General features: G+C 30.4%; 2 protein-coding genes across 3 annotated transcripts; one reads left to right on the top strand and one right to left on the bottom strand.

Moving 5' to 3' along the window:
• Positions 1-1072: 1072 nt before the first annotated feature.
• LOC137812756 (uncharacterized) lies at positions 1073-5856 on the top strand. The gene is made up of 9 exons (XM_068614944.2): positions 1073-1270; positions 1366-1519; positions 1677-2940; positions 3071-3161; positions 3296-3453; positions 3543-3594; positions 4331-4410; positions 4526-4619; positions 4960-5856. Exons 3-9 carry the CDS (start codon positions 1789-1791, stop codon positions 5490-5492), a joined length of 2160 nt encoding a protein of 719 aa, XP_068471045.2. The 5' UTR covers positions 1073-1270; positions 1366-1519; positions 1677-1788; the 3' UTR covers positions 5493-5856.
• A 4747-nt stretch (positions 5857-10603) lies between these two features.
• Positions 10604-13737, bottom strand: LOC137812755 (NAD(P)-binding Rossmann-fold superfamily protein). 2 transcript variants are annotated; one of them, XM_068614943.2, is made up of 8 exons: positions 12982-13737; positions 12668-12899; positions 12463-12542; positions 12178-12334; positions 11909-11990; positions 11573-11660; positions 11376-11422; positions 10604-11170 (listed from the first exon to the last, which is right to left on the bottom strand). In XM_068614943.2, exons 1-8 carry the CDS (start codon positions 13103-13105, stop codon positions 10973-10975), a joined length of 1008 nt encoding a protein of 335 aa, XP_068471044.1. In that variant the 5' UTR covers positions 13106-13737; the 3' UTR covers positions 10604-10972. The 2 variants fall into 2 exon arrangements, with proteins under 2 accessions (XP_068471044.1, XP_090155277.1); XM_090299151.1 differs by having other exon boundaries at positions 12690-12899; positions 12982-13582.
• Positions 13738-17667: the final 3930 nt, after the last annotated feature.

The following is a 17667-nucleotide window of genomic DNA, read 5'->3' as shown; positions in this document are numbered from 1 at the left end:
TTATCTCTATTGAATACTGAGTGGTCGCTTGAGTGTCACTAAAATGAGGACTTCAACCTTTAAGTAATTAAACGCTCAAGTGATAGTTTTCTCCCTCAATTAGGAGAAAGTTGAGTGAGAGAAAGTTGGTGGCGATTTCCTCATCTCCGAAAGTTCATTACTCAAACAATGTAAGTCTTTAGAGATTTACATGTGTTTATGTTCTTTATTTTTTAAGATTTTACAACTATATATCGTTAAAATATAATATTGTAGCTTGAACAATAAAAAATGTGAGAACTAGTGATGTTTTATTTGAGTTTATCACTTGACAAAATATCAAGTCACATGAATTCATACTTAAAGACATCACCTAGTTTAAACAAAGAGAATTTAGTAAAATATTTGTATTATAATTTGTAATTCACTCGAGTAAAATAGTATTGATCAAATGATGTTATTGGTTTAGGTCATTACTAATTCAAAAATTTGACGTAATACTTATTATTTAAATAAATACAAATATAATATTATTTAAAACATGGTTACATACTTAAGATGATATAAACTGTAATATATTGAATTAATTAACGTAGATTGAAATATTTTGAGTTAAAAAAAATGTTACACATTGTGTTTTGATGTTTGAATACCAGTGAAAATAAATAAAATGTTACGGTTAAGAATTGCAATTAAAACAGTTGACTTTTTGAAAATAAATAAATATATAAAGTAAAAAAAGAAATTATGTATTTATGATTTATTCAGGGTCAAATAGATAAGAAGTTAGTATTAAATATATTTTTATTTTCCACTTCAAAAGAACTGATCTGATTTTTATATAAAAGTAGGAACATATAATACAGTAATAAACTGAAATTAATCTCAACAGTTGACTTTTAGTTAATAACTATATCATTGTTATAACAAATTCTGAATTCTCTGGATTTTTGTATGGTTAATTGGAATTGGAGAATTGCTATTTTAAATATTGTTAAAGCAAGTAATTAAATAGTAGAAAGAGAGGGAAATAACTGTGATTGAGAGAAGAAGGGGAATATTAGAATAATAAAATGAGATGGTGAAAAAAAGTGGAAGAAATGAAGGTGGAAAAGAAAGGTATCTGATCCAATTAGAGAGAAATTGTTCATTAACACGGAATTGGAATCAAACAAACAGAGAAACATAACAGAGTGGAAGTAAGAGTAGACTGAGTCAATTGTAAATTTCTTAAAAACTCCAAACTCATCATTCATTCATTCATTCTACTCTTGGACACGCACACAACGAGGCAATCTTTTTCTTTCTCTTCTCCAATAATAATATTTTTTATAGTTTAACTAAATAATATAATAATAATGCATTTTTTTTTTTCATTTTTTTCAGTTTGTTTAACCTTCTTTGCCGTACCAGAAAGTGGTGGGTGTGGGTAGGTATTCCTGTGGATGCACAGTGCAGACTGAACAAACAAACACAGCGAAGATCCCTATGAAAATTGTTTCGATTTCTGGATCAAGCTCCAATTTTGAAGATAACCAAGGTCAGCAAACATCCCATGTTTTCTTTCCCCTCTATGCCTCTTATCGTTTTTCTACGTTTCATTCTCCAAATTCATGTTTTGTTTTGTCTCTTTCTTAGTTCCTCTTTTGTTTCTCTTTTGGATTCGCCATAACTGTTGATGATTTGTGTGCTTTCAGATACCCTTTCCCCCCAATTGAAGTAAAAATCATCCGTTCAACTCAGAGTTGTTTGTTCATTAAGAAAGGAATCTGCTTGAGATTATAAGTGGGAATAGGGGAAAAGTGGGATATGGAAGGGGGAGAGGATCAATTTTATGATACTCGTGAGGAATTGTGTTCTTCCTCTGATGGGGGTTCGGATTGTTCAGAATCGGATGAATCTAGTTCTGGTATTAATAGACATGTTACCAGGCACAAGGTTTGGGTAAAAGACCTTGAAAGTGTTAACCAGAGACGCCTCAATTTCTTGAGATGGATGGATTTGGAGTCTGATTTAAATTACTCACCTAAGGAAGAGGAGTTTGAAGATCAACCTTGTGGGATTGACCGAATCACTGCAACAAGTGGGGCGGTGTTGAGGACTTCTCTTGCTGTTGAGGAGGGTCTTCCCTCAACCTCAAACCAGATTGTGTTGGATTCCTTGTCAGGCGAGGCTCCCGGTTCCCGAGAAAATCGCGAGAATTTGGCGTGTATGATAAGGAATTTGGATGATGGAACACAGTATATTGTGGATAAGCTGGGTCAGGATGGAACTCTTAGTACCCTGCGTGTTTTGGGTTCAAACAAATTGATTAGCTTGGAGGAGTTTCAGAGAAATACTTTGCCTTCATCGATGGTTCGCAGACATTTGCAGAGAGATGCTGAAAACACTAGTTTGTTAGGAGTTGCAAAAAGAAAAATGAAAAGGGGTTGGCTAAGGAAACTGGATTCTATTGCTTGTTTTGTTCATAATCATGGGCTTCATGAAACTAAATGCAAAGACTGTGATTCAGTGGATAGAAGTGGGATACAAAGAGTTCGAGTTCATTCGTATAGGAAGCGGTTTAAGGAGCTTTCATCCCTTTACACTGAGCAGGAGTTCAAAGCACATAAGGGTGTTATTTTGACAATGAAATTCAGTCTTGATGGAAAATATCTGGCTAGTGGTGGTGATGATGGCATGGTACGTGTGTGGAAGGTGGTTGAGGATGAGAGATCAAGTGAACTGGACATTCTGGACAATGATCCGTCAAATATATATTTCAAAATAAATAATTTTTCATGTGTTGCTCCCCTTGGTGTAGATAAAGAGAAATTAGTCAAAACGGAGAAGTTGAAAAGATCCCCCGAAGCAACCTGTGTGATTGTCCCACCAAGGACCTTCCGTATATCGGCAAAACCTTTGCACGAGTTCCAAGGTCACAGTGGTGACATTTTGGACCTTGCTTGGTCCAAAAGAGGGGTTAGTTTCACATAGAAAGCATGATCTTATTTGTCCTCTTATATTTTGTGCAATCTTTAAACTTGCTTATCATTTAGTTTTCTATAAAATTGAACTTGCTGTTTTATACATTCTTCTTTATATGTTGTAGTTTCTACTGTCATCCTCTGTTGATAAGACAGTGCGCCTATGGCATGTGGGAATTGACAGATGTCTTAGAGTTTTCTCCCACAATAATTATGGTGAGCTTCTATTGTCTTGGTGTAGTTATGTATGTTGATACATGATTTGCATAATATTGGTTGTTCTGTAACGTGTTCCTCTATATTTTCATTTTTTTGCTGATAATAGTTTCTTATTTTTGCCTTTGATGCAGTGACATGCGTGAATTTCAATCCCATCAATGATAATTTTTTCATCAGTGGCTCAATAGATGGAAAAGTGCGCATCTGGGAAGTTGTTCACTGTAAGGTCAGCGATTACATTGATATCAGAGAGATAGTCACAGCTGTGTGCTTCCGTCCAGATGGAAAGGTCTGTTTCACTATACATTTACTCTGAAAAATTGTGGCAGGAATATATCTTCTGTTTTGTTCCTCAAATTTGTTTTCTCATTCTTTCAGGGCACAATTGTGGGCACCATGGCAGGCAATTGCCGTTTCTACAATATCCAAGGTATGCACATATTTGGCTCGATAACTGTTTGGATCTGTGTTGTATTTTAAATTGAAGTCTTTTAGAACCATAACAAAAATTGCAATTTAACTTGGGCATATACTAGGTTGTTTCCCCTTTATTTGAGAGCATTTTTTAGTTGTTGATCTTCAAATAAACTGAATGTCTTTTGTGGACATAGAGGGACATCGTAAATTATCAAATGCTCTCCACGTTTGTGATCATTAGCTACTTAAACAGAGAAACATAAATGGCTTCATGAAAGTATATTTTGGTTATGGGTTTGTTGGTTCAGGTCTACATTTAGTGTGAGTGATTATTAGTTGTATATTGCTCTTTGTTCTGTATATATTCTTAGGCCTGCAGGTCAATATTACTTTGAGTAGCTCCATTATATTGAGGACTGGATAAACTTATTTTGTTGATATCCCTTGTTCCTTGATGTGCACTTATTTTTTTATCCTTTTTAAGGATTACTTATCCTCCTTCCCCTTTGTTATGTTTTTCTCCCAGCCTTAAAACATCTCCTCTCACAAAAAAATAAAATAATTATGGACTTACACTGGTTGGACAACTATGAGGTCGATGTTCATATGGTCAAACTATGAATTGCTGTTTGATGTTATATTCTGCCTGTAGTATATAGAACAGAGTCCACACTTAAACCATTTATCTCAAAAAGGATTATGAGTAGCAGCTTCTAACAATCTTTATATTTTTCCATTCTCTTGTCTAGATAATCATCTGCAATTGGATGCTCAGTTGTGTTTACGAGGAAAAAAGAAGACATCAGGGAAAAGGATCACTGGCGTTCAGGTTGGTTACTTCTCTCACTCTTTTTCTGGTTTGGAATCTGCTTTTCTATGCCGCCCTATACAAAATTATTGAATACTGATCATTTAATCATATAATATGTGATTATTTTTTGCAGTTTTCACCAACTGACCCAAGCAAATTATTGGTTGCTTCTGCTGATTCACATGTCTGTATACTTTCTGGAGTTGACATAATCTACAAATTCAAGGGTAGGTTTATACATGTTTTCCGTATCTGAAAAATCTTTCTGAAGTGCATCCCATCTTTATGCCTGATTCTTATCTTGCTGCATCTTTATTGCTGTTCTGTAATCCAAATTAGAGTTTTATATTACCAATCTGCACATTAAGATTTGCATTAAATATCAACTTGGGTTACCGAGGTAGAGCTCCTATTCAGATTGGAGAACAGCACCAAAAACACTCAAGGAGCTACAACCCATCTATGTTTCTTCCTTTTTAAGTATTAGAAACAAGCATTACTATATAGTTGCATTTGGGAAATATAGTACACAAATTGTTACTTATTATTCCTCTTCTTTGCCTGCAGGCCTAAGAAGTGCAGGTCAGATGCATGCTTCCTTCACCACTGACGGGAAACATATCATCTCCGTTAGCGAGGATTCAAATGTATGTATCTGGAATTACACTGGCCATGATAGGAGTACTTCCAAAGCAAAGAAAATTTGGTCTTCAGAGAGTTTTCTCTCCCACAACTCGGTAATCGCTGTACCTTGGTGTGGCATTGAGTCAATTCCAGGAACACTCTTATCCCCTTCGCTAGGAGAGGATGCAAATCAGAGGTGTTCGCTGCCTTCACCGGATTGTTTCTTCTTGAGTCGGGGATTTTTGTCAGAGTTGATCCCAAAGGTTTCTGCAACGTGGCCCGAGGAGACACTTGTGGACTCAAATCAAACACAAACTGTTGTTTCTCCTACAATGTGTAAATCAGAGTACAAGTTCTTGAAAAGTGCTTGCAAGGGAATGTCTAATTCCCACTTGTGGGGCCAAGTAATTGTGACAGCAGGATGGGATGGATACATAAGAGTGTATCAGAATTATGGATTACCTGTTCGTGGCTGAATCCAAGGTTTAGGCTCATTTGTTGGTGCACTCTAAGGTTAGTTTCTATGGTCACATAGCAATAGAGGGTTCTTGCATACAGTGGAGTTTGCTACAATGCAAAACTTCATTGTTTTCAAGTGTAATAGTATAGCAGCCAGGGCAATACTTCAGTACCTGATTGGAGATTGCCTTCACATGATAGTATTCTTTATACCAAGTCAATATCATTATATGATTCTTTAATTTTTAAGGACTGTTAGTTGAGAGAATTGTAAGTTTCATTTTTGCTGATGGTCCTGGTCGAAATGTAATTCATGACCATGTGTATATACAGAGGATTGTATTCTATTTTAAGTTATACAAGATTTTTTGGTTTACAAAACCTGGATTCAGGAAATGCTAATGACATTGTGCATGTTTAAATAGCCAAAATGAAAAACTACACAAGACTATCTTTCTAAAATTACTTTCAATGCTAAAGTGAATTTTGAACTGCTATCCAAACATGTGTTTTACTGCCTGAAAGGTAGCAAATTGTAGTAATTGATCTCATATTTAATGTTTTATACTTGATCATTTATCTTATTTTTATCTGAAAGTCGTCATATAAAACAAAAATGTCATCATTATATCTAGATGAGTATTGGAAGACAAGAAATTGTTGAAAGAAGATTCTGAGGGGAGAATGGTTTAAAAGTTATAATATGGATAATATTTTGTCTCTAATACTAATTTCCTTCAGAATAAAATAAATATTTTCTGTGCAGTGTTGGGTGTGGTCACAATTGATCTGGTGCAGCCTCCTTTGATCTGCATAAAATTCTTGTGATAGTTGTTTTCCACTACAAACTTATAATCAGGAGGCACGTGTCAGTTGCATAAAAAAAGTAGATAAATGCCAACTGCATGTAAAGTAATGGATGACACTGTTTGAAGCAACTAGTATTACTTTCTATAAGCTATAAGTATAAAAGATGCTTGTGAATTCAACATTACCCTAATATAAAAAGTTGCTGGTTTATCCTATTTTTAATGCTCACATGGAAACTATAGTGGCAGTCTTTGTTATTATGACTCTCTATACTAATTTTTTTTAGAAGGAACACAAAAAATGGGAAGTAGATTTGATCTTGAGAAGACCTAGGAAGCATTTGTTTCATGAGTCAATGTTTGCTTGCAGCTGTAATAGTGGTGAATAAACAAGTATTTATGGTACTTCACAATTCAGATATTTAAATTTAGTTTCATTTGATAAACTTTATTCTTGAAATAAATGAGTTCAACTATGTTGGACTCAGAGTGAGACATAGTTTTCTATTTTAATAATTTTTAATAACAAAAAAACATTAAAAATTATATATTTGTATTATGTCAGAATATTCTCACTGCTGTCAAAAAAAGTATATTTTATGATCAACTTTATTTTTCATGTCATTAAAATACTTTAAATGTTCATCTGAATACTCATCTCAATGAAATCAATAGCATGAATTAGCAAAGAAGGTCCATAATGAAGTGGATGAAACTGTATACATAGCCTTCATGAACAGTCATTAATTTAGGTCCTTTCATCATTACATTCATCTTAATGGAATATAAAAGGAATAAAGTGAAAGTGTTATGTCTACTAATAAGATTGGAGTCTACCATAAAAGTCTTAAATTTTATTAATTTCTTAATATTATTTTGAAATGTTTTTTTCTTAAAATAAAAAATATATTATAATGATGTAACCAAAAATGAAATATTAATTTAAGTTCAATGCTTTCTTAAAAAATATTACTAAATACAATGAAAATAGTTAAGGAAATTATATTTCAAAACAAGTTAAAATTTGTTCATATTTGAAAAGAAAAAAAAAGTGTGATTGATTGAAAAATGTTCTCAGATTTTTAAAGATAAAATTATTTTTAAGATAACATTAAATAGTGTTGAGATTATTGAAATTTATTTTTATCTAAATACACTTTTTTTATGTTTATATATTTGAATGCAAAGGGAATACTAGTTAGTAACAAGTTACAAATATTAAACATTATTTTTAATTAAAATAAAAAGTTATTTTGATTGTATGCACTAACTTTTAACACCCATATTTACTATCATATATGTTATAAAAGTAAATTTATCATTTTAATTAAAAAAAAACACAAACATTTACAATATTACACCTAAATACGAATTAATGGACCCGTTCTTGACGAGAGAAGTAAAAATAAAATTATTACCAATAATTATAGATAAATATAGGTGTTTCATATTTTTGAATTTATTAAAATCTCCAATAAAATTATTTAATATTTCTTAATTAACAACTTCAAACTCGTTGTGGCTAATAAAAATATGAATAAATTAAAGAAAAAAATTAAAAAGAAAGTTTAAAACAACGAGTCAAGTATTAAACAAAATTCGTTTTGTGTTTAGCCATAAATGCCATGAAAGTAGGTCTAGTTGGTCAAACCAGGCCTCTCTCTATCTTACAAATATTTTATTTGAAATAAAAACTTTATTCAATAACAGCTCATAAACTTTCGAGACATAACCTAGTTTTAATAAAAAAATTAAATATAATTTACTTAAATTAGACTTCCTATATGCACAAAAAACAATAAGCATATTTTTAAATAATCAATGTTCATAAACTATTCATTCGTAAAATTTATATTAAAATAGGACAATTTTTTTCTTCTATTTTTGTTATGTGAAATTGAAAGAAATTATAAAGAAACAAGGAGTGGGACAACTCAACTTGGGAGGAACAAACCTACACCAAAGCAACAAATGCAAATGAGTTTCTTCATGATATTTGCTAACATTTAGAATTAATAAATACTAAATAAAATCAAAGCAAGGCTTTTGAAGTTTTAATGCTTTTTAAAAAAAATAATAATATTAGGGTTCATTTTCAACAGAGTCTTCTTTCCCAACCAGATTTTAGTTAATAATCAATTGCCCAAATTAATGATTTTTAGGCAAAACATGGATGCCAAATAAATATCTAATTTTGGGCCATGTTTGGACCATAAAAAAAATGGGCCAGAAGAGGTTGATGGAAGGTATTGGTGCTATCATGTGGATAACGCAATCTGAATTGGTGAAGTCATTGGATAAAAGTGCCAAATCCATCATAACATTACCATCCAAGTGGATACTTTAACTTCCACAACTTTTCAAAAATATTTAAATTGATTCTTTTTAATATTATTCATTTTATTTCTACTTTATTCCAATTTGCATCGATCTTTATATTTATCGTAGATAAAAAAAATACGTCTATTAAAAAAATTGACGTTATTTTAGTAAATTCATTTCATATTTATTATTATTCGGAGTTCTATTTACATAATTATCTTACTAATACTGAAAAGTAATTAATTCACATTTCTATGAAAGTTGGCTTAATATTTGATAATAGAGATATTTTATAGGTTCAAAGTTCTGGAAATTTCATCTCAAGAAGTATTTTTAACTCTCAATATTTTTGTATTCACATGTTCTTAAACTCTTAACGACTTTATTTTATAATAGGAATATTAAATGAAACAAATATATAAACCTTATATACTCTTTATATATAAGATACCCACACATGCTTCTCTATTATAATGCACACATAAAAAAGTCATTATTGTCAACAATAATATTTATATATATGAGGTTTATGTTTTAAAAATTAATTACTTTTGAAATAAATAGGTAAAATTCAAATATAACGTGATAATTTTATTAAAATAAGCAGTGCAATGTTAAATGAAACATGAATAAGAAATTTCATTTAAAGAACTATTGGTAAAATGCCATAAAAAAAAGTGCGATGGATAAAAAGAAAAAAAAAATTAGTTATAAAGTGACGCGAGAACTACTAATAAACTGAAAAGTTATAAAGTAATAAGGAGTTGATAAAGTGACAAAGATCACTCACCCACAAAAAATCTTTCCCATGCCAATTTTGTTTAGAATTCCCAAAAACCAACCACTACAACTTTTTCTTTACACTATTTTTTGATTTGTTTCCTTACAAGATTTTCGCCTCCTAACTTAACCAAAATATGAATTACAAAACCCACATTATGACTTAGCACTTTCAAGGATTCTTATTTCTAGTACACCAAAATAAGTCTGATTCTATCTTCTTATCATAATGTTTTATTGCATTATTTAACAATGAGCTTTAATCTACTATGATTGTCAAACCTCTCTATAATATCACCAAATTATTTATTGAAACCTACATTATTACATGATAATACAAATCAAACGATTTCAGCAATTAAGACGTAAATGCTTTAAAAGGCGCGTAAGATATAATAAGGAGAAACGGTAAACAAATCGTTTAAATCAACATTATAAATTTATACTTAGAGATTTTATTTTATTTTTTAAATAAGACAAATTGTACTTGCACAATTTTAATATACAAAAGTTTGTACAACAAAGAGAGAAATTAAAAAGAAAAGGCAAAAGGGTAGGATGGGATGACATGATAAAAGGAGAAGGAAAAAAGCAGTATTACAAAAATCACTTTATTTTTCATATATCATTAATATAAAGTCAACTGATTTAAAGTAACTTCAAATATAACTTTTAATTGTTATTATAATCAAGAAATATATCATGTATGAAAGAACTAATTATGTAATAACAATAATATAACTAATTATAGTGACTACGTTGTTACTAATTTTTATACTAATTAGTACAGACCTTTTATTAAATGAATAAGATATCTCTTTTAAATAAGAGATTTTAAACAATATGATATTATTTGTGAAATGGTCCTAAATTGATTTGTTGAATGGCACGAGTGAGCAATCACTGGTCCATGGATTGCTATGATTAGTTTAACCAAAAATGTAGTTGCAAAATTATTTTTCTTCAGAAGCACGCTCTCTCTTCCAGTGGGAGCATGTTAGTAGGTCCCACGCAAAAACCATGAGAGAAAGATACTCTTCGAAGAACAACCACCACATGGGCAACCAGACCCATGTTCTTGTTCTCTTATTTACCTGTTTTCTTCTATTTACAAGCTCTGTTCTCCACTTATAATAAGTCCAACAGAACTTTCTCGAATAATTTTGTATTATCCCCAGATACACATCCCAGAAACAGAACAATAAATAAACAATATGTACAATTAGAGTTTTCCTGGCACTTTCATTTCTAATCTAGCTAAGATCCAAGTTTAATCCATAATCATTGTATCATCATGGCAACCCAATCTAACTAGCATCTAAAGCAATCATATTTAGACTTTTGCTTGCAGCAATAAAATAAAACCAGCAAGTTTCCTTTTGTTTAGCCTAAGTGATGATCAAAGTAATTATACATGACATAGTTAAGTATATTATACCCTAGATATATATAAAGATCATATGTGCAATATTAACCCTTCCTATCATTATCTTAGAGTGTCAAGAGAGAGTAGAACAGTATTAGGGTTGCTCTCTCCAGACTTACTTTGTGTGTGTGTGTTGCAGTGTCCCAAGAAACTTCAAAATTCAAGGTGCTTTGAGTAGGTCAAAGGCAGCTTTTGGACCCCTAGAAATCATGAATTCAGAAGTGGCCCATAACCTTGAGGCTTCAGTTGAGTTGGATCCCAATTTTGAGGTTGAGGTTTCGTTGCAGTCAGCAAAGTATTTGCCGGAGACATCGAACAGCCTCGGATGAGTTGCCACATAACATGTTGTAGCAGCTGCCTACATTTTTATTTGCGTTGCAGCAAATCAGCACAATGAAAAAATAAATAAAAACTTGTATTAAAGAATTAAACTACTTATTTATAACATTACATTTTCAGTTGTCATTATCAAAATATTTCATTAGGAAGGACAGACACAATAGGCAATAATGAGCCATGATGCATGCATACACTATTTTGAAATTACATTGAATATAATTTACCTGAGGAATGGTCTTTAAGAGCTTGGAAGCCAAAAAGAACACTAAATCTGCAAAATTATTTTAGAACATGAAAGGGAAATTGCCAAAATCAATGACCATCATCATACAAAAAATAGAAGCTAAATCTATCACCCGAAAAGAGAAAAAGGGAAAAAAAAAACAACAAAGCAAGATTGGCTTGTTTGTTTGATTCCAACCTGTGAGTAAACCCTCACGCTCCCTGGTGAGTCTGGTTCTCACAATCCCAGGATGAACACAGTTTACAGTCACGTTTGCTCCCATTTGCTGCAGAAATCACTTAATTTATTAATATTATATTGTGTCAAACAAATAAAATATGATATAAACCAATCAAGTAGCAAGAACGGGTTAAACGAATCCAAATCCTGGGAAAAAACATGATTACTGAGTAGGGAAACAAACAAATGTGACTTTTTGAGATGGATAGGATCATAGAGAGATATTGCATTGCATGTAAATTAATTAAATAATAAAAGAGGAATGATTATGAACATAGCAAGTGTCTGTTCTACCTGGAGTCTACGTGCAAGCTCCTTAGTGTGGAAAACGTTGGCGAGCTTGGAAAGAGCATAAGCACGTGTGGCGTCGTAATGGCTGGGGAACACGAGACAAATTTCAGTCCAAAGATGCGTGCAGTGTTCACAAACACGTATACATCACGTTCACATCATTTCAACTTAAATTGACTATTTTTTTTTTAATTTAAAAAAAACACAGTATTGTTAGCAAGAAACTAAAAATGACTGTCACAACACACTCGTGCTGTTGTTGTTATTGCCACCTTTTGTTACGGCTTATAAGAGCCAGATATGAAATGGCATCGCCGGAAAACCACCCGTGGATGCTGGACGACACGTTCACTATCCGACCCTGCACTCCGGTCTCCTTCGCCGTTTCCGCCATCGTCTTCACCAACAACTTTGTCAACAGAAAATGACCTAACAAAAGCATTTCCTTCACTAATTAATTAATTAATTATCTTACATTATTGCAATTAATCATTTCTTAATAATCACATTAAGTACTTCTTTAATTTAACTAATAGTTAATTTAGTTAATTTCTCACCAAGGTAATTAGTGGCGAAGGTCATTTCAACTCCGTCTTCAGATAGAGCGTGTTCATGCGCAAACTTTCCGGCGTTGTTTCTGATATTCATTCAAATTCACGGATGAGAATCCCGAGACTGATTTCAATATTTTTTTTCTTTTTTTTTGTAGATAAAAATGGAAATAAAATAATTGAAGCATGAGACGATTATTGTTTCATATACATGAGAAGATGGAGAGGCAAACCGAGAGAGTTGAACTGATTTACGAAGCTTCTAACCGAATTGAGAGAACTGAGATCAAGAGCCATAACAATGATCTCCGAATCAGGACACTCTGATACTATACGAGCTTTCGCGTCTTCCGCAGCTTTCACACTACGCGCCGGCAGAATCAGCCTGACTCCACGTTTCGCCAACACACGCGCCGTTTCAGCTCCGATTCCAGACGTGGCACCTGATAACAACATCGTATATAATTTTCATAATTACTTACGAGAATATGTTGAATATTAAAAGTAGTTACGGAAATAATTTACCGGTGATGATGGCGGTGAAGGAGCGGAGATCGGCGCGGTTTTCGGTGACTTGCTCGGCGGTGGATTTGGAGCCGAAGCCGCTTGGACCGGCTGAGCCGAGGAGGTATTTAAGAGTGTCGATCATGTTAGTAGTTGGAAATGAGATATATGAAGGATATGGTTTTGGATTTGGAGTGGACGTTACTCTTGTCTTGAGTGAGCGAGGGAAGAGTTTTGAGAGTGGTGTGGGAGTATAATATTGGGGAAATTAAATAAAATTGTTGTTGCGATTCTTCTTATTCTGGTTCTGGTTGTTTTTCTGATGACAGAGAAAAAGGAGTTTTAGGACTTGACTTTGGGTTGTACTGTAAAAAAGGTGATACTCTTTTTCACTGTCAGGTTTTGCAGATGCTGCTACTGCAATATACAGCTCTGCATTAATGTCAATGAAAGGGTGTGAGAGAGAGAGAGAGAAGAGTGATGAGGAAAATAAAAAGAAAGAAAAGTGAGTGGGGAATGATAAAGAGGAAGGGGAAAAGAGGCGTGAGCGTGAGCGTGATACTGATACTGCCACAAACAGATTGGTTAAAGGGTACACAGCACAATGAAAAAGAAGATGCACACATATACATTATATATATATATAAGATTTTTTAGACATTATATAAATTTCTGACACTTGCTGAGGAAGGTAGACTACAGAAAGAAGGAATCGAAGAGAGGGAAAAAATGGGAAGAAAAAAGGAAAAACAAACACACATTTCTCACGCATGTATTACCTAAAATAAAAAATAATATACTTTAGTTATCTGCGTATATTAAAAAATTATTTAAATTTAATTCAACTTCATCAAATCAGTTTATAAGATAAAATTTGCATTTATATATTATGAATTTTTAACACATTTTTTCATGAAGTTGTCAACTCGTATGTGAATCTATATATTATAGGTGATTAAATAATGGTTCACAGATAGCTTAATAAGTCCAACAAACACATATCTTCGTTGGAATATGTTCGAAATGACTCTAATACCATGTTAAATATTGAACTTTAAACTTAACTGATAAAAATTAACTTATAAAATAAAATTACAATATGAAATGTTAATTATGTGTATCTATATTTTAATTTAAATATTATATATAATAATAACGTGACTTGATAATAGTAATATATGTTCGGAGTAAAAAATAAGGATAAATAATATCTTCGTATATATAATTAGAATGAAAATAATCAAAATTTTGATTATTTAATCTTGAAAACTGAGTGTGTTTATTAATTGTTTGATAAGGTAGGGTTTGGGATGAGCTTTTGCTTTTGTGTAAATGTATGTGCCAGGGAAAGACACTGATGAGATATAGTGCTTTTTATTTCTTGGCACCACTCTAACCTTTAGTCATATCCGAACATTATTTATACAATAAATTATATATTTTAAGAGAGAGAAAAAAAAACTTATAAAAAAAAATGTATGCAAAGATAAAGCGAAAAATAAGTTAGAAAATATAACAAAAACTATAGTTAGAATTTAATTATGCCAAATCTTAACTGGTGTCTTTAATTATGAAACTAAAAGAACTTTTTCTTATTAAGATAGCAGAAATGCCCTGTTTTATGAAGTTTTAATGTGTTTTCATATAGATTTTAATACTTTTCACAATTTTTTTTATTAATGTTTGCATATTTTTATTTACTTTTCTATTTTCATTATTTCAAAAAAAAAAACTGTGTTTTTAAACCTCACCCTTCTCTAGGATTCCATTGACTTTTTCATAATAAACGTCCACACTGCATGTTAAATCAATGCATACACTCACCTTTTTACACCATCATTTATTGCTTCTCTTTCATAGAGGAATCCAATTTTTCCTCAATCAATGCAATTTTTCTCATCATTCAAAAACTAATATGATCTTAGTAAAAGTTTACAATTATGTTAAAGATTTTTTTGGTTTAGAAAAATAGTTAAAAATTAAATCATTTTAAATTTATTTAATGACAAAAATACAAAACTAAATTTTGTACAGAAAATGACAGAATAATCATAATAAAGAACAAAAAATAGAGTATGAAATCATAACACTGATTTAGTACTTTTTGTTTACCAGAGAAATCATTTTCCATTTTTTCTTCTACTTCAGAAAATTCAATTGTATTTGTGTATGTTCTACTATTTTTCTTGCATCTTCCACTTTATTATAAATAATAAAGAGAAAATGTTTAACAACGGCATTTGAGTGACATGATTTTATGTAGGGACAATTATAATAAAACGAGAGAGTAAAATAATTTTAATTAGGAAATAATTAATGTTATTACCTAACATAAATATTTTCTTCATTTTATTCAATTAGAATACTAGGTATATAAAGTATAAAAAAAATCTACCCTATTCATCACAATAGTCTTTTTTTTTTAAAAAAAAAAATCTTTTCCTAATTTCAGTTATTGATAAACTAAAAATCATATTAAAAGACACACCCATCATAAAAATAAGATACTTGATGATAACACATTTTGAGTTATTTTCATATTATATTTGAAAACATTTTTTATTCTTATTTATAATATACACATGTAATAAAAATATTTTAAATAAAAAAATATATATTTATGCATGTTATTTAAGTGGCTAAAAAGTTATCGACACACATTGCTTGAAGATTGAATACATTGGTCACCAAATAATAAATCTCGTCTTAAGGCAATTAATAAAGAAAAACACATATCTAGGGATGACAATGTGTAACGAGTTATATAGGTTGGTATGCAGCCTGCTACCAAAAAGTGCAGGACAAACTTAGTAATTTAGTTCATCTTATGCCCGTCCGCATAACTCGCAGTCCATGCGGACCAACAACAAGACGGGCGCAGGTTGGTCCGCTAGCCCGTATAAATAAATAAAAATAATTATTTTATTTTTTTGTAAAAGAAAAAAGAAATATCATATTACATTCATCCATTATTATAGTGTGACATTTATTTTATTTTATTTTAAAATAATTGAATTTAATGTACTAAAAAAAGAAATGTTTTATTTTAATCATTTAAAGGGTTATGATTAAGAGTGATAATGAATTTAGTTTTAAGTTAAGTCTTATATTTAAAATTTATTAATAAAAAATATTATATAAAAAAATCAATAGAATAGATAAAAAATTAGTCATCTTTATTAAAATATTTTGTACCAAACTTTGATAAAATACTTTTATTCATTTATATATATAGGAAAAATAGATGCAAAACAAAACTTTCATTATTTTTAATCAAACCTTCTAACAACCCTTATACTTGAATTTATATTTTTATATTAATTGAATGAATTGAAACAAAAATAAAATTTTAATTTTTTAATAGTAGGAATAACAACTTTTATGCGGATCAGACCAACAAAATGAGCCCGTAGTTCTTGTATTGCATTGTCATTCTTACATGAACATAATTTCTCCCAATCACAATATTAACTTGATAAATCATTTCAAACAATGACTCATTATCTTATATCTCTAAAAATACACATTCACTAGTAAAATAAATGTATGCTTTACAATAACAATAAATACTCTAACCATAATCAAATGTCTTTTGAAAGTATAGAGATGTATAAAAAAAAAAAAATCATCACAATTCTAGTAATTATTTGAGAAGAGGATTTCTTCTTTAGTGTAAAAATAATATATATTGAATATTTTAATTTAAATGATATAATCTAAAGAATACAATATTTATTTAGGAATGAAGGTTATTAACATATAGATTTGTGATTGGATGGTATGATAATTTAACATTATGTTGCGGATAGAGAAAGGAAGATGAAAAGGGCAGAAGAAATGAAGTGAGTAATGGGCGTTATGTTCATTAATGAAATCCAATAAATGCAAGGAATTGGGAAGAGAGATCAACGCTGCACAATATCTATGTATGTACGCCAAATAATTGATATTACGCCCTTTTTTTCTTAACATTATTTTATTGAAACTAAAAGTATAATATTTTTCTTATCTATAATAAAATAATTACACAACTTTTTATTCTATTCATTTTTGTTATTTTCGTCTAATACATAAATACATGCGAAAATTATTGAATGTAATTAAAAATTTAAGAGATTATAAATCTCAGTAATATTGTTTTATTGTTAGTAGAAATATATTTAAAATAATAATAATAATCTTTTATATAATTTAAGATTTTTTTATGTCATCTCAATGTACTCCAATTAAATGGTTTTATCAAATTCAAATCTTAATTTTATTATTCAACATAGAGATATCCAAAGTGATCAGAAACTAAATAAAACTTTGTAAAATTTATAGTTGTAGTGTACAATATAGTATAAGAGAGTTGAGAGTGTATTTCGAAATAAAAAATAAAATAAATATATATGAAGTTGTTTTTTTAATACAAATATTTTGAAAATGTTGATTGTGGAAAAATCGATGATTTTTTTTTACATATTATTAATTTATAAAATTAATCTTCCTTATGTTAATTTACTTAATTCTTGATTACTACAAAACACGAGTAAATATTTATTAAATATAAAAGAAAATCTAAAGTTGCATTATTAATATGAACATGTGAGACTTTAAAAAACACTGGTCAATCCTCGATTTCACCATATTCTCCCAATTCAACCTTTATTGGTCAATCGTTATTGTTCAAATACTAATTATCTTTTTCTATGCTAAACATTAATT

This window comes from Phaseolus vulgaris, chromosome 2 (assembly GCF_051622355.1).
Source record: "Phaseolus vulgaris cultivar YP4 chromosome 2, ASM5162235v1, whole genome shotgun sequence".
NCBI classification, from domain to species: Eukaryota; Viridiplantae; Streptophyta; class Magnoliopsida; order Fabales; family Fabaceae; genus Phaseolus; species Phaseolus vulgaris.
Note: the sequence above shows the minus strand (reverse complement) of the source record. Positions and strands in the feature narration are given on the sequence as shown.

Bases quoted from the DNA above. Each gene is read 5' to 3' on its own strand.
- LOC137812756 (XM_068614944.2), top strand. From the start codon at position 1,789: ATGGAAGGGGGAGAGGATCAATTTTATGATACTCGTGAGGAATTGTGT. The intron at 3,454-3,542 runs GTCTGTTTCACT...TCATTCTTTCAG, and splicing joins GCTTCCGTCCAGATGGAAAG to GGCACAATTGTGGGCACCAT. The intron at 3,595-4,330 runs GTATGCACATAT...TCTCTTGTCTAG, and splicing joins CCGTTTCTACAATATCCAAG to ATAATCATCTGCAATTGGAT.
- LOC137812755 (XM_068614943.2), bottom strand. From the start codon at position 13,105: ATGATCGACACTCTTAAATACCTCCTCGGCTCAGCCGGTCCAAGCGGC. The intron at 12,335-12,462 runs GTGAGAAATTAA...TGCTTTTGTTAG, and splicing joins CTTCGCCACTAATTACCTTG to GTCATTTTCTGTTGACAAAG. The intron at 11,661-11,908 runs GTAGAACAGACA...TGATTTCTGCAG, and splicing joins AGCTTGCACGTAGACTCCAG to CAAATGGGAGCAAACGTGAC.